Below are 15,088 nucleotides of genomic sequence, written 5' to 3'. Positions count from 1 at the left end.
CATGTTGACAGACTAATTCAAGTGCCAATATCAAGACTTTTTCAGGGGATTCCCTCTTCATTTTTCCTGCCGCGTCATCCTCGCCCCGTGTGTGTCGTGTGTTACATCGTCTTACACTGTGCTCCATTTGTTTTCTGTCTGTCTGCCAGGAGGCCTTTGCCAGTTTTGACCTGCGTGGTTCGCACGGTCTGTCTCATGATCCCATGCCTCTCAGAGATGAGGAGAACGGGTAATGCCTAGTTGTCCTTTGTTTCTTTTCAAGGGGGAGCCAGCCAATAATCCTGCTGAATGATCCCATTAAATAAATACATCAGCTTTCCTTGCCCCTTCAGCATTCATGCATTTTTTCCTCACTTCCTTGTTGTCTTTAATGCTGTTCTATTACTATGTTTGAAGCCACCCTAAACTAAGCTAATACACACTAGAAAACAAATCTTTTGTTTCATTCATATAGCCCCTATACTGTATACTGCAGCCTGCCTGACTCCAGGGTTGTAGTGGAGGGTAAATACACTTAAACTGTTGACCCGCCTTTTTAGGCTGACATAAATCTTCATGATGTAGATTCATAGTATACATCATAGAGAGTAGTGTCAAACTGGTGATTTGCAGGAAGCAGCCAAGTTCACCACAGCCCAAACGAGCGCAAAATTTTCACAAAATGATATTATGTCATGGTAAAAATTCATACGACTACAGATGTTGTCTCAAATTTCATTTTGGTGCTCTATTTACATGGGTTTTCAGTGTTGGTGCAGGCTGTTGTATGAACATCTATTCAACGTCAAAATGTTTGCTGGAGGTCATATGGAGGTCATAGTTTACCCAGTATTTTATTTACCAATTCATCACTGACTAACTCAATGTGTTCCAATCTCCAGTATTGTGTCTCAATCTTTGTCTTCGATCCTGCCATGCTCTGCACCATTTTCAGATCTGGTTGCATGTAATTGCCTACCTTCTTGGCTTATTCGGGGTTGTGCTCAGGGCAACACATACATAAGTGAAAAAGCACGTCTCTGCATATATTGTCTCAGTATGTGGCTAACACTTTCCCCCTCTATTTCAGTCATGGCACCCGGTGTGCAGGGGAAGTTGCCATGGAGGCCAACAACTCCTACTGTGGTGTGGGCATCGCCTTCAATGCCAGGATCGGAGGTGAGGGGAAGCAACTGAGGCAAGCAGTGCATTGTGGGTGTACTGCAGTGCCCACGGCCTATGGCATGGCATGAAAAATAACTGTTTTCAAAAACAGTCGTAACATCTTGCTAATCCCTTCATTCAAACCACTCAACATTGTATGGCAATCCAAATTAAATGATAGAAAAATCAATAATTTCCAATAGCATTAACAGGATGATAAATGCCCAACATGAACATTATCATTACCAATAACTACAGTAATTTGTCTCAGAGGGAGCAGTGTCATTTTGTCAGTAGCCTTTGTTCCCTTGCCCCTCTGCAGCGATGCAACAGACAGAATACAGTCTACAAGCATGAAGGACTGACTAATTTCAAAGGTATCAGTTCCAAGGTATCAGTTCCAGTGGGAAAAAATGCAATTTGTGCCCGAACACCTTGAACCCAGGCTCATTTAACTCCACAGGAGACCCATTTTACTGCAAAATGCACTTTTTCGATTCAGTAATTAAAAAAAAAAAATCTCCCCCAGTTTTTTTCTTGGTGGATTATTTTTTAGAAGGAAAACAATACATTTCACAACTAGGGATGGCATTGATAAGCTGTCTTAAATCAAAGGGCTGGGGTCATGTTTGATTTTGATGGCAATGGAAATAATTGTATGGCTTGTTGTTTGCATAAGCATTCCACTGTGGAAAATAATGGACATTAAGCATGTTTGTTGTCTGAATTCGTTGTCCTGTTAATCTCATAGTCTGTTGTAGCCTTATCCTTGTTTAACTAATTTTGTTTTGTCTCAGCGTAGGCAATTTGCAGCTGAAAATAGCCTCTCCATGAACTGATCTTGAAACTTATAGATCTTATAGAAGCTGTGAAACTTAGCTATCACCAGTCTGTTACAACTGTGTTTAGGTTTTAGGTGGTAATGACAAAAATCTGAAATATTTCTTATATGAGAGAGAGAGAGGGAGAGAGAGTATACTGTACATGAGCTTATGAATGCCTATATGTGCGTTGTGGCGTGCGTGTGCGCCCGTGTGTGTGTGTGTGTGTGTGTGTGTGTGTGTATATGACAGGCTACACAGTGACTGGCTGCTATTGAGCCATGCTGACCCTATTTAACAGATCATTTTTTAGTGGGAGCTCCAGTAATGGCTTTTTTAGTGTTGGCTGTAAGATGGGCCAGGGATGAATGAACCAAACACACAAGAAAGCCCCTTTCCTGTTGTGAAATCAAACGTCTTTATTGGCTACACTAAGATTGCTATAAACCACAACTTAATGGGGAGTACATGATATGTTTGAATAAGAAAACTCTCCACAGCACTCATAGACCTGTGTGCCTCAAAACCAATTTCATACGGTGGGTGTCATCGACATGAAACACGGACTATAAAAAGAAGAATCCAATGGTTGAACCCTGACTCTTGAACTCTACGCTGTGATCTTTAACCTTTGACCTTGCTTCATTTATCAGGGGCTGATGAGAGCCTCTTGCAGAATTGACAGGGAGGGAAAAAAACAACATTCACGAGGTGAGACCAGGAATCTATTTCCCCTGTTAGCCTTGCTGTTACCTAGCTACCTCTATTTTATCAGGACTCATCAACACAGTCAGGTACACAGGAGATGAAAGGGCACGGTCCAAAGGAAAGATGCATGTTGAACCACTGGGTGCTGTTGTCTTCTGTGCTGGCTGTCTGACAAATAAGGGATGATTGAGCGTAACTTTTAGCTCTGTGTGCGCTTCTGCTTTGGAAATTTACTTGGAATTCCCAGGACATTCATTTACATAAAGTGGCCCGGTTGGAGGATGTTTCTGAATGTACACAGTAAATGAACACGATGAATCAACAGAAAGAAGCCCAATTAAGCCTGATGAATCAGCTTGAATGAACGCATCTCCAAAAATGTATGTTTGTCACACAAGCTTCGTTGGTAACACTTTATTTGAGGCGCATTGTGATGCATTACAAGCTAATTATAAGCCCATTAGAAGCATAGATAAACATTTCTTACAATATAATCATCAGACAAACATCAGAAAATGTAATTCAATTTAATTTTATGTGTTCAAGCCCCTCAATTTTTCACACATTGGGTGTTTTGTATTTGATGTATAATTATCATGCGCTCACAATGTGCTATAATGCGCTTATGATGCCTTATAATGCCTTATGAGCTGCACTTCAACCTTTGTATCGGGTTTTTGTAGATGAGATATGGCGTTTTCTTAATGGAATCCATGAGAATCCTTAATAATATTGTAATATTGATATGCAAGTAAAGGCTTAAAGTCATGTGGTCATGTCTTTTTTCAAGCACCACCAGGACACACACAGTATTCCAATTTTCTGAGTATTTGTTTTCGTTCAGTCTTTCCACAAGCCTGCCTCTGAACTTTGACCCCTGTGACCTTTTCGATCCGTCCAGGTATCCGCCTGTTGGACGGCTCTGTCAACGACGCCATGGAGGCCACGGCTCTGACCTTCAACATCCACTTCATCGACATCTACGTCTGCTGCTGGGGCCCGCGGGACGACGGGGCCGAGATGGGAGGGCCGGGCAGCCTGACAGAGCAAGCCCTCCGGCTAGGAACTCACAAGGCACGGCTTTCATCTCCCAGTTCACGCTGTTTGTCTGTCAGATGTAAAGGAGGCATTAAAACTGTCAGCGGAGCCCGAGATTGAAAGGACAAAATGTGGAGTATTGGGATTACGTGGCTGGACTTTGATGCAAATTTCTTCATTTTTTCGAGTGCTTACAAAAATAATGGTGACAAGTGATCCAGATTAGAGGGGATTTAGAAATATTGTTTGTCAAAAGTGTTTGTCAAAACTAAAATAGTGTTGATGTTGCTGTATGTTATTCCCTCATCTTTCTGCTCTAAGGACCTGATTCAGAATTGTGTGAAGTTATGTGGGTCTTAGGTGGACTGAGATACGCATTCAGATTTGGCCAGTTCAATATGGTGGCATGCTGGTATGGTATGATGGAAAATCAGGCCATGGACTTTTCTCCTTCTCATGTCTTTCTGCTGAGGCTTTAATTTTTCTTTAGGATGACGGTGCGTGAGTTTTTAATGCTATCTCAAAGCATAAAATGTTTTTCCCAATAACTAAATTATGCGATAAATAGCGATGGAAATGCATTTTTCAAATAAATAATGATATAGATTGGCATGGTCGGATCAACGAATGGTGAGATTACTCTGCACAACAGTTCAAAAGTGGCTTTGGACATTTTGAAATATCTGTCCACCACAACCTGCTAGAAATGTCATATAGGCTGTGGCACCCATGTGTAAGGTGCCCATCATGTTTGTTTTAGTTTGGGTATTACCATATTGCCAAGTGCGTTCCTTTGTTTTCGTCTTCGGATGAAAGCGTGAAGTATGGCCAACACTAGCTGACACTTAAGAACAACTTGCCCAATACTAATCAATTTTTGAAATGGGCCTACTCTTTCTATTTTTCTCATCAATGTTTTTTTGACATTCAGGAAGCCTATTTATACGCCTCAGTCCACCTGATGTAAAAGCGCCTAAATTGCATTTTATGTTTTGACAGTTTTGACAGTTGGATGAAAACATACCTAATGAAATCCTCTTCTTAATTTGTACTTTCAGTCTGATGTCCTTCTGTCTGTGTTGGCAGGGCCGAGGTGGGAAGGGCAGCATCTACGTGTGGGCGGCAGGTAACGGTGGGGTACACAGTGACCACTGCGGTGCGGACAGCTATGTCAGCTCTATCTACAGCATCGCCATCGGTGCTGTCACTCATACGGGGAAGCCCGCCTACTTTGGCGAGCCCTGCCCCGGGGTAATGGCCGTCACTATGACAGGGGCCAGCGAGGGAGGCTCACTTCCTCTGGTTAGTGTGTGTGTAGCGACTAGCACATCTAACAACAGTGTTTATGTGTGGGGGGGATTTCAAGCTGCAAGTGTTAGTGTGATACATATTTCAGAAATGTGAATTGGATAGATAGTGGGTCTCTATGTTGATGAATGTATGTGCATGTGTGTGTGTGTGTGTGTGTGTTTGCGTGTGTGTGCCAACAGCCAACAGCCCTGCTCTTTAGCTCCTGTGAGCTGTGAGAAGCCTGTTAAAGAGCAACCGCTGGTGTGATATTTATAGAGGCCTGCCAACTGACCTAGGTGACTGCTGGGCACATACACACATACGCACACACACCCACGCACATGCAGGCAAACGAGTGTTAATTGGAGGTGTGCCAATTTCACGGCTACAGAAACAGAAATGCCAATTTTATCAGTGTGATATCACCTTTGTCGGCGTTGGAGAGGACTTCTTCTACTGCCGGCCCTTCTGCACCTCGCAGTGTGAGCTGGTCAGACCCGACACAAGTGAAACAGTGTGTGAAAGGCAATTTGACCAGACTAGGATGTGTGTATGTCAGTTTAAAGGTGTTACTGTACAAGTCAGATTTTTTTAATTAATATCACTGTAAAATTGTATTAACGCAATGACACTTTTCATGATAGAAAAAGAACAACTGCTGCTGGTTTAAATAGCTGCTCCAGTCTGGGAATTCCTTTGGCTTTATTCCCTACAAAGTCCCTTTCCTTTCCAAAAAAATCCCTCCCTCCCTCCCACCCCCAAATTTCGGGGTGTAGTACAGTCCGCTGCTAGAAGCCAGCTCACATGGGCTCCGAATTCATTTGATGGTAAATCAGAGATGCCTACACTAATTACCTTTAAGTAAAATGGATTGTTTGACAGCAGAGGTGTATGATGTTTGAACATATGAATACATAAAAGCTGCACTAGGCAAGATTTTTATGTAAAAATACACCCGTCTTATCAACCTCAATCTCAAAATGGGGCTGCAACAGAGAAGAGTGTCCCATCCCCCCTAATTGACACCTTATAGATTTGCTCTATTGGCCAAATGAAATTCTGATGTTGGGTATGTACACAGGAAGTGGCAAATCAAAACGTAATGGCAAAATCCAAATGGTCCCTGAACAGCAGTGAGCAGCACTCCGTCCAGAGAAAGCTGGACTCACCAACATCCGATCTTTTCCTCTCTTGTCTCTTTGGTTTCCTCTGGTGTAAAGTGTCAAAGACCAGTTGGGCTGCTAAACATGGTTGTGCTCTGTTCAGTTTAGTGTTGTTATGTGACCAGATTTTGGCGTTTTGAAAATTAAAAAGTTACCTCTCGTTGCCTTTTGGGGCCGCCAACATGCGAAGTTGCCTAGTGCAGCTTCATAATGAGATGAAAAATGACTTTTTCACCTTGTAAGCTACTTCTTCATAATATACACTTTCATTTAAAACATTTTTTTTGTGTTTTTATTGTCAATCAACAGAGTTTTCACAGATTTTCCACAACTTGTGTGAAGTTATGTGGGTCTTAGGTGGACTGAGATACGCATTCAGATTTGGCCAGTTCAATATGGTGGCATGCATTTGGCAAATTGAAACGACAACATGGTACAGCAGTGCATTTTTGGGTGTTCACCCCCCAACAAACCTGTTTCATGTCGTGTCGTGTCCCGGTGGCTCACTTTTGAACAGTCCCTCCCTGTGTTATGTCCCGCCCCAACATCCTGTTTCCTTGTGACTTTAAGAAGATATTTAGATACATGTTGTTGTAACTTGTGTTGTTTGTGTGTTCTGTAGGTGACAGTGTCCAACCTGGGTGAGGGCTGTGTCACGTACTTTGCTGGGACGTCCAGTGCTGCTCCCATTGCTGCAGGGATTCTGGCGCTTGTCTTGGAGGCTAAGTGAGTATCTGCCAATTCATACTACAAACCAATAATACAATAATAATCAGAAATGTGATACCTACTTCCTGTAGGGAAATGTTCTTTTCGCTCACCTCCCTCCACAGGGAGGTCAGAGGTCAGGGTCAGCTACAGAACAGCACCTGGAGCTGGTAGGGGTTCAGTGTGTGACACTTCAGCAGGGCGAATGCTCTGTAACATGGGGGTTTAACTCCGGATCTTTCCAGTTGAAGGTTGATCTAAACTTCACTTGTGAGATTGCGCGATTGTATTTTTAAAGGTGCTATTTGTAGCATTTTTAAAAATCAATATATCATTGTCAAATGAATTGTGATGCCTTGTTTGTTTTGTCTTTTGCTTTAGTTTTCCATCAGTCTTTCACTCCTTCCACCACCTGCCATTGTCAGACACTGTCAAACCTTTAGCTCCGTTTGTGCTGGAAGAACAGCGCCTTCATCCTGTTTTGTGCCATAAATCAACTCCCTTTGTGCTGTAAAGCAATACATCAGATTTCTCACCAAATCCGACCTGGTGATACTAAGTTAATGTGGCAATATTTTTTCATATTAAAATGCTACTTTAGGCTTTTTCCTACCTTGTCTATCCTCACATCCCCTTCTCTCCATTTGTGTTTTGTAGCTCCTACTTTTATGCTGATCATCCATCTCCCATACCTCTTTCTATCTGAGCCCGCCCTCTTTTTTCATCTCCCTCCTTTGTCCCTTCTCTCTCCCCTTCCCGTCTCCCAGCCCTTTTTCTTCGTCCCTCTTAACTCGCCAGCTGTCGGTGTGGCCTCGGGCCTGGTGTTTTGTGGCGGTATCAGTGGCGTCCCCGCCTCCTTCATGTTATGGATGGTGCTAGCGGCCGGCTTTACCGCTCCGGCTGTCATGCCACGCCGTCCCAGTCTCACTCGCTTGGCTGTAAAATGGAGCGCAGGTCCCCCGGGCGAGGCGACTCCCAGGACATTACTGTTAAAGGCTTTGCCGTGACCCGCCGCTACCGACTAAACTATATATCACCTCGCTCACTCAGCCAGCCGGCATTCTGCTCACGTCTTAATGGAGCCGGATTGTCTCTCTCTCTCTCTCTCTCTCTCTCTCCCTCTCTCTCTCTCTGCGTCTTCCTAGCTCTCTCTCTCTTTCTCTGTTTCTCTCACTTGCTTTCTGTTTTTCACTCTCTCCCCACACACACACACACACACACACACACAGACGCACGCACACACTGTCACTTCTGTCACGCTCTCTCTCTTACACACACACACCCATGCAAACCTATACTTTTTCCCTTGCTCTCCATCCATCAGTAAGCGACTGTACGCCCACAAGCATTCAGACACAAACAGACTCATACATACCAGCCATGTGCACATAAACAGGCATACTTACAGGCATTAGGGCTCCACCGATATGCGCTTTTGCCGATATTTTTGGATTTGGATTATTGATAGTTAATATTTTATGCTGATATTCAGTATCCTTTGACCATTTTCATGCCAAAAAAATTCCAAACAAATACAAGTAGGCTACTTAGTGTTTCCCTCATAAAACCCTCTGAAATAGCATTTACACCAAGGGACACTAAAACTCTCCATTTAAACCCATAATAATAATAATAATAATACACATATTTATGCATACTTGTGTGTGGAATCTATTCAAGAGCTTCCCATAGACAGCCAGTATAGTATTGATCAATTACACAATAAATATGTAATCAAACTGTATCATATCCATCATATCAAAGGTGGGTGAGACTGACTGTTATACAATTTTTAATAAAAGGCCAATATTGGCCCAGTATATCGGCAAAATGATATGCAGTATCGGTCCAACCCTAATACTGTTCAGGCACTCACACACACACACACACACACACACCTACACTTCTGACACACATGCCATTTTCCAAAGCTTCTACTGTAACGCTGCTCCTCTATTTGCACCTATCTGCCGCTGTATTCAGATGCATGTTCTCTGTATCTCTTCTTGTCATGTGTAGTCATTTGATTACAGATTTGATCTCACTGTCAACGTGCCCCCTCACCACCGTATCATCTCCACTTACACCTTCTTTTTATGTATCTGCACTCTCCAGAATTGCAGTTTTTCTCTGACTGATGAAAAATGCTCAAATGTACTTGCAATCTTTTTCTTTTTCTTTGTTGATTTGCTATAAAAGTGAGCGTATTGGCAAAAATTTTGAAAAAGTTGTAATAAGCAGCTGCTTGCGAGACTGTTGATGAAATTGCACAGATTTTGGAAACTAATCATCCCTGTCATTTCTGAAACGATGTGAGAATTTTCTGCAGGGAATAGTTGATATTGAAAAATGCAGTGCCATTGCAAAATGGCAGATTCCTGGAGGGCCCGTCTAACACTCTCTATGGGCTGGCGGTGTCTATGTTATCGAACTAGCCCCCGGTCTCTCTCTGTCCTAACAGTGTCGGGGTGTCGCTGTCTATCTGTCTATCTGCCTGTATGTTGGCCTCTCTGTCTGTTTTTCCATCTGTCTCCATCCATCCGTCTTGACGCCTGTCCAACCGACCATCAGGGTAATCAGTTCCTCAGTCATTCAGTCTGTCTCTCTGTCTCTGACTGTCTGTTTGTTCATTTTATCACCGTGTCAGCCTCTATGTCAATTTATCTGTCTTTGTCTCCATCCATCCATCTATCTATTTGTCTATCCGTCTGCCCGGTAGGAATTGAGGAGTCAGTTATGCTGTGATCCCACCTCGCATTCTGGGATGCGTATACCTGCATATGTCCTCCACTACTCAACCGCAACTGTCCACCTGTCTGTCTATTCTTTGCTACATCTGCTGAGGTTATTAATGATGGGCTGTCTGGAGGGATGGATGGTCTCCTTCTTAACCCCAGTGGCCCGGTGCTGTGCCTGGGTTTCAGAGTGTGAACCACCCTCAGCAGGTCCCTTCATTCAACCAGGCAGTAGCCGCAGAAATATATACATGTAAATAGAAATGGTCTTTTAACCTCTTGGTCAACTTAGCTGTTTAGTGATGAGAACATCCATCATCCCTGCTAACACTATATCATACACTATAGTGAGTGATAGACAGGCGACTAGCGTTATCCAAAGTAAGACGACTGACTTTTTAGTAATACAAACTTGTTAGTGGTTTTTATGGCCTGTAGAATTATAAATTGAAAAAATGAAATATCATTAACTTAATATAGCCATGGTTTATATTTGGAACTACTTAAGGTGAGAGTGATTTTTAGCTGTACACAGTCTCCTACACACAACTGCCAGAATATAATTCAGAATGACTTAATTAACATTTAAATTTAGAGCTACCACTCTCACCTTTGAGATATCGCCTTTCTATCACTCAACATAATGTAAGCTAAAGTGTTGCCAGAGCCAATGATCTACTGGAGACATATGGATGATGTTAGTGTCTATGTTCTCATTACTTAACAGGTAAGCTCACTAACTAAAAACTTCCTTTAACCCTCTCAAGAGACTACAGGATCATGTGTACGACAATCGGTCTAAAAGTCGTGGTGTGTCCCCAGCTTTACACCTTTTCTGTCTCCTTCCTCTGTGTCGTTCCTTCTCCGCCCATCCCTCATATTCCTCCCTTATTTCTCCTTTCTCCCTCTCTCTCTCTCTCTCTCTCCCTGCCCATATCCATTGACTGAATGAGCTGTATAGTGTATATAGCGTTCTCTGTGGGGAGTTAAGGAGTAATCAGCCGGTGATCTCAGTGGGGAGGGTATGTGGGAAACTGAATCCACTCCCTCTAATTGGTCTTAACTCAAACACTCTGCCACACACACACACACACACACACACACACACACACCAGCAACGAGGGCAATCCTGTGTGCTAATGTGTGTCATCTGAAACACATTGGAGGCTGCTGCCATGTATGACCTCCGTTTGACACACACACACACACACCATTACCATTACACTACTATTCAGTTATCCAAACTCCTGCCACTGTTCATTTTAAAATTTGTGTACTGGGCTTTTAGTGTTCAAGTTTTGTATTGTATTCTATGTTATGTGATTTCAGTGTATTGTCTCTCGCAGTTTGAAGTACTCTGTATGTCCTAATAAGTTTGTTGTAATTATGGTACTAACAGTTGTCTTGTTGTAATTGGTAATTCTAATTCTATATACATGTTTAACTTTAACAACTAACCCTGTTTTGTATTGATATTTTAAAATGGACCCCAGGAAGACTAGTCTGTCGCTTGTGCGTCAACTAATGGGGATCCACAATAAACAATAAACACACACACACATACACACACACACACACACACACACACATATATGTATATATATATATATATATATATAGTATACTGTACTGTATGTGCACAAGAAGTCACACTTATACACACACATAGAAGTGCAGAAGCACTCATACACACACATACACACAAAAAAGCATGTAAGCGCACACGCACACACATACTGTATGTTCACAAGCAGTCACACACACACACACACACACACATACACACAGAGGTGCACATGCAGTCACACAAATGCACTGTACACGGAACGTGAACAAGGAGTTATATATTTGTGTTTTATACATACACATATATACACGCAAAACCAATCATAGACATACACATACACACACACACACACACACACATACACACACACACACTCATTAACTACAGAAATCAGTGCTGCGCTGGTGGAGTGTATTTAAAGGAGATCACAGGCTTGCAGTTATTGGACTGGGCCTAATTGATAAAGCCATTAGTAACACTTGTTCAGATAACATAGGAGGAATCTCAGTCTGCTCACAGTCACTCCAAATGGCTTCACTTAGGCTTAGAGTGCAGCACATTAAGAGAAGATTACAGAGCGATGTGGAGAGTCTACCAGTCCACGCCTCGCTACTATGAGATTAATAGAGACAAACTGAGGACGGAGATGGAGGGAACACTGGCTCTCCATAGGGTGGGGACACTGTGTGTGTGTGTGTGTGTGTGTGTGACTCCTTCTGCATATACATGTGCATGTGTGTGTATAGCTGTTTATGACTGTTTGTGCACCTATATGTGTGTGTATGTATGTCTGCATGCGTGTGTGTGTGTGTTTGCGTGTGTCCGTGCATGTGAGTATCTGTGTGTGTTTGTGTGTGTGTGTGTGGTTATGAACCAGTGGGTGTTCTGTATTTCTGTTCAAATGTTTGTGCATGTATATGCATGTGTGTATAAGTCTGTCTGTCTGTATATGTCTGCGTGTGTGAGCGTGTGTGATTGTGAGACAGTGGGCGGTTTGTTCCTGCAAGAATGTTTGTGCAATCAAACTTGTATGTGTCTATATATGTGTGTGTGTGTGTGTGTGTGTGTGTGTGTGCATGTCAGTATATGTGTGTGTATGTGTGTGTGTGTGCATGGTTGTGAACCAGTGGGTGTTCTGTGTTTCTGTATGAATGTTTGTGTGTGTATATGTGTGTGTACAAGTCTGTGTATGTGTGTGTGTGTGTTTGTGTGAGGCAGTGGGCGATCTGTCTTCCTGTGTGAATATTTGTATATGCATGTGGTGTGTCTGCTCTTGTCTGTAAGAACTAAATGTCCGTGCATGTGTGTATGTGCGTGTGTGTGTGTGTGCGCGCACGTGTGCACGTCCGTACATACTATATGTGTAGGTGGATCTATGCTTCTCTGTAAATGCGTCAACATCAACATGTGTGTGTTAGTCTCTCTGCCGTTCCAATAAGCTGCGATGGGCCTCAGCACCAGATCTTAATGCGAAGTGTCCAAGCAGAAGATGTGCAGTGTGAGATGAGACAGTGGGGTTTGCTCTGCTGGATGTCGCGTACCAACACATTACACCCTGCTGACTAACAAGCCTGACTTTTATCACGCTGATATTTCCCTCAGCCATAGTTCACAAAAGGGAAATCTGGATATCCTGAGCTTTAAAATAACCATCAGAATGAATGTACGATGACTACTGCTTCAATCTCTCTGGGTACAACTATATACAGTAGGGATTGACCAATATGGGATTTTGAAAGCTGATACCAATTCTGATGTTTTTGCACTGAAGCTGCTGATAGCCAGTATGTTGGGCTGCTATTCAATATCTTTAAAATTTAAAAACCTTTTTCAAGCCAAAAAATGTGGAATCTGATCAAAATGTCTTATTAGAATCCATTCAGGTTTAGGCCTTCCCATAGAAAACCAGTGTAGCATTGATCTATTTTATTCAATAAATATGTAATCAAACAAACTACATCACATTCATCATATCAGAGGTGGATGACACTGACTGAACCATATCTGATTTTTAATAAAAGGCAAATATCGGCAAATTGATACATCGCTTCATCCCTACTATGCGTTTTCCCACCTTTTCCTTTCTTCATTTGTAACGCCATTTACAAGACGTGTGTACACAAATTACATGCGATATATGGAAAGAATTATGTGGTTTTTCCTCCCTAGAGAATGTCATTTGTGATTATTGTTTATGAGGATTTATCTTGAGCTTGGTGTTTCTAAATGATTCGGAGTTGACAGTGTTCTCCTGCGGGTCCTGATCCCTCTCTCTTTCTTCACCCCTCCATCTTTCTGTCCCCTCAATTGCTCATCTCTCTCTCTCTCTCTCTCTCTCGCTCTCTCTTTCCCCTGGGCTGGACTCTTTGTCCTTGCGCTCCCTCTCCTCCTCCTCCTCCTCCTTCTCGTCTTCGTCCTCCTCCTCCTCCTCCTCCTCCTCGTCTTCGTCCTCCTCCTCCTCCTCCTCCTCCTCTCTGCCCAGGCCCAGTGTGAGTGATAAATTATTCGTGGGCATGCTCCGAGGGCCCAGGGCTGCTCATTCCTGCACACAGAGGACTAGCATTGATCCGGCCTGTGGTTCAACTTAATTGGAAACCCAGTTACACCAGCTACAGACACACTCCGACACGCACAAACACAGCACATACACACACATGCACCAATGTGCACTTCCAAGCCCGCCGTCTACTGTATAGCCGCATTAATACACACATACATACCATTATACAATAATACACCCGTGTATAGGCGCACGGATGTTACAAATATCAACATAATTACGCAACAGACAGTCGACACACCCCGACACACACATGCACGCAATCCCCAGATGCATTCACACATGCAGCGTTACAGAAATAACATCTGCCTCAGTGTCAGCTATATAAGTTATATGGGTTAGCAGTGCTCATATATATACTGTAGAGAAACACATAATACACTAGCTTGTACACATGCTCACAAAGTGCTTCACATGCTAGAACGCACACCTTGACATACACACGCACACACACACACACACACACACTCACACACCAGCACTAAAAAACCTCAGAAACTCACACATATTCATCTGCCTCTCACACAAGGACAAGTAGATAGACACAAACCCCACAGACATGCACACACACACACGTACACACGTACACACACACACACACACACACACACGTTATAGCCGCTAAGCCTGCATTCTAAGCAGCACTAAAGAGGAGTAACAGTCCACAGTGGAGCAATATGGAGGCCCAGGGTTATCGATTGGACTGAGACACTGACTATCATACAGCTAATAGATTACATCAGACACATCGGAGCGGCCCAGTCAATGAGGCCTGATCCTATTAACTGGGGATTTGTAAACAGTTGTGTGCTCACTGTGACGGCTGCTGGGCTGGTTTGTGAGGCTTGGCGAGGGTCTGAGGGCTGTAAGGGTCTGGAGGAGGCAGATATATTGTTGCTCTCTGTCCCTGCAGCCTCCCTCAGCTGCAGCCCGGTCATGTTTATGTGGAGGCCGTTGCATCCCAAGGACAGAACCTGTTTTTTGTTTTTTTTAAGTTTGTGCCAACCGACCGGTGTCTGCACACAGTCAGCATAGCTGGAGATATCAGCGCTCGTTTTCCTCCCTTCAGAAGAAGCCATTTGCTGCCATTCATTCTTGTACAGTACGAAGAACAACTTAAACATGAAAGTTTCTGTTTTATCGTTGTTACACTCTGCTTCCTGTCAATCACCTGACACCCACAGGAAGAAATGGAAGCCTCCACCAGAAAATAATCCCTCACAAACATGTCACCTTACAAACTTTATTGTCACATCCATGTCTTTTTTTTTATGGCATCTTTGTTAATTTCAACCTAGGTTTGACACATACAAGTTTGTATATTGAAAACAGCAAAAAACAAGTAAATGTTAAAA

General features: G+C 43.0%; 1 protein-coding gene across 1 annotated transcript in view; it reads left to right on the top strand.

Annotated features, from left to right (window-relative positions):
* The window catches only part of LOC139914223 (endoprotease bli-like), a 149,352-nt gene that overhangs the window by 80,399 nt on the left and 53,865 nt on the right, over window positions 1-15,088 (top strand). The window contains exons 7-11 of the mRNA XM_071902488.2: window positions 150-229; window positions 1,070-1,158; window positions 3,574-3,746; window positions 4,797-5,012; window positions 6,786-6,889. Of these exons, the coding sequence (XP_071758589.2) occupies window positions 150-229; window positions 1,070-1,158; window positions 3,574-3,746; window positions 4,797-5,012; window positions 6,786-6,889 (662 nt within the window). The remainder of the gene's footprint in view (window positions 1-149; window positions 230-1,069; window positions 1,159-3,573; window positions 3,747-4,796; window positions 5,013-6,785; window positions 6,890-15,088) is intronic.

This window comes from Centroberyx gerrardi, chromosome 12 (assembly GCF_048128805.1).
Source record: "Centroberyx gerrardi isolate f3 chromosome 12, fCenGer3.hap1.cur.20231027, whole genome shotgun sequence".
Taxonomy (NCBI): domain Eukaryota; kingdom Metazoa; phylum Chordata; class Actinopteri; order Beryciformes; family Berycidae; genus Centroberyx; species Centroberyx gerrardi.
This window is presented reverse-complemented; position numbering and strand designations above follow the sequence as displayed.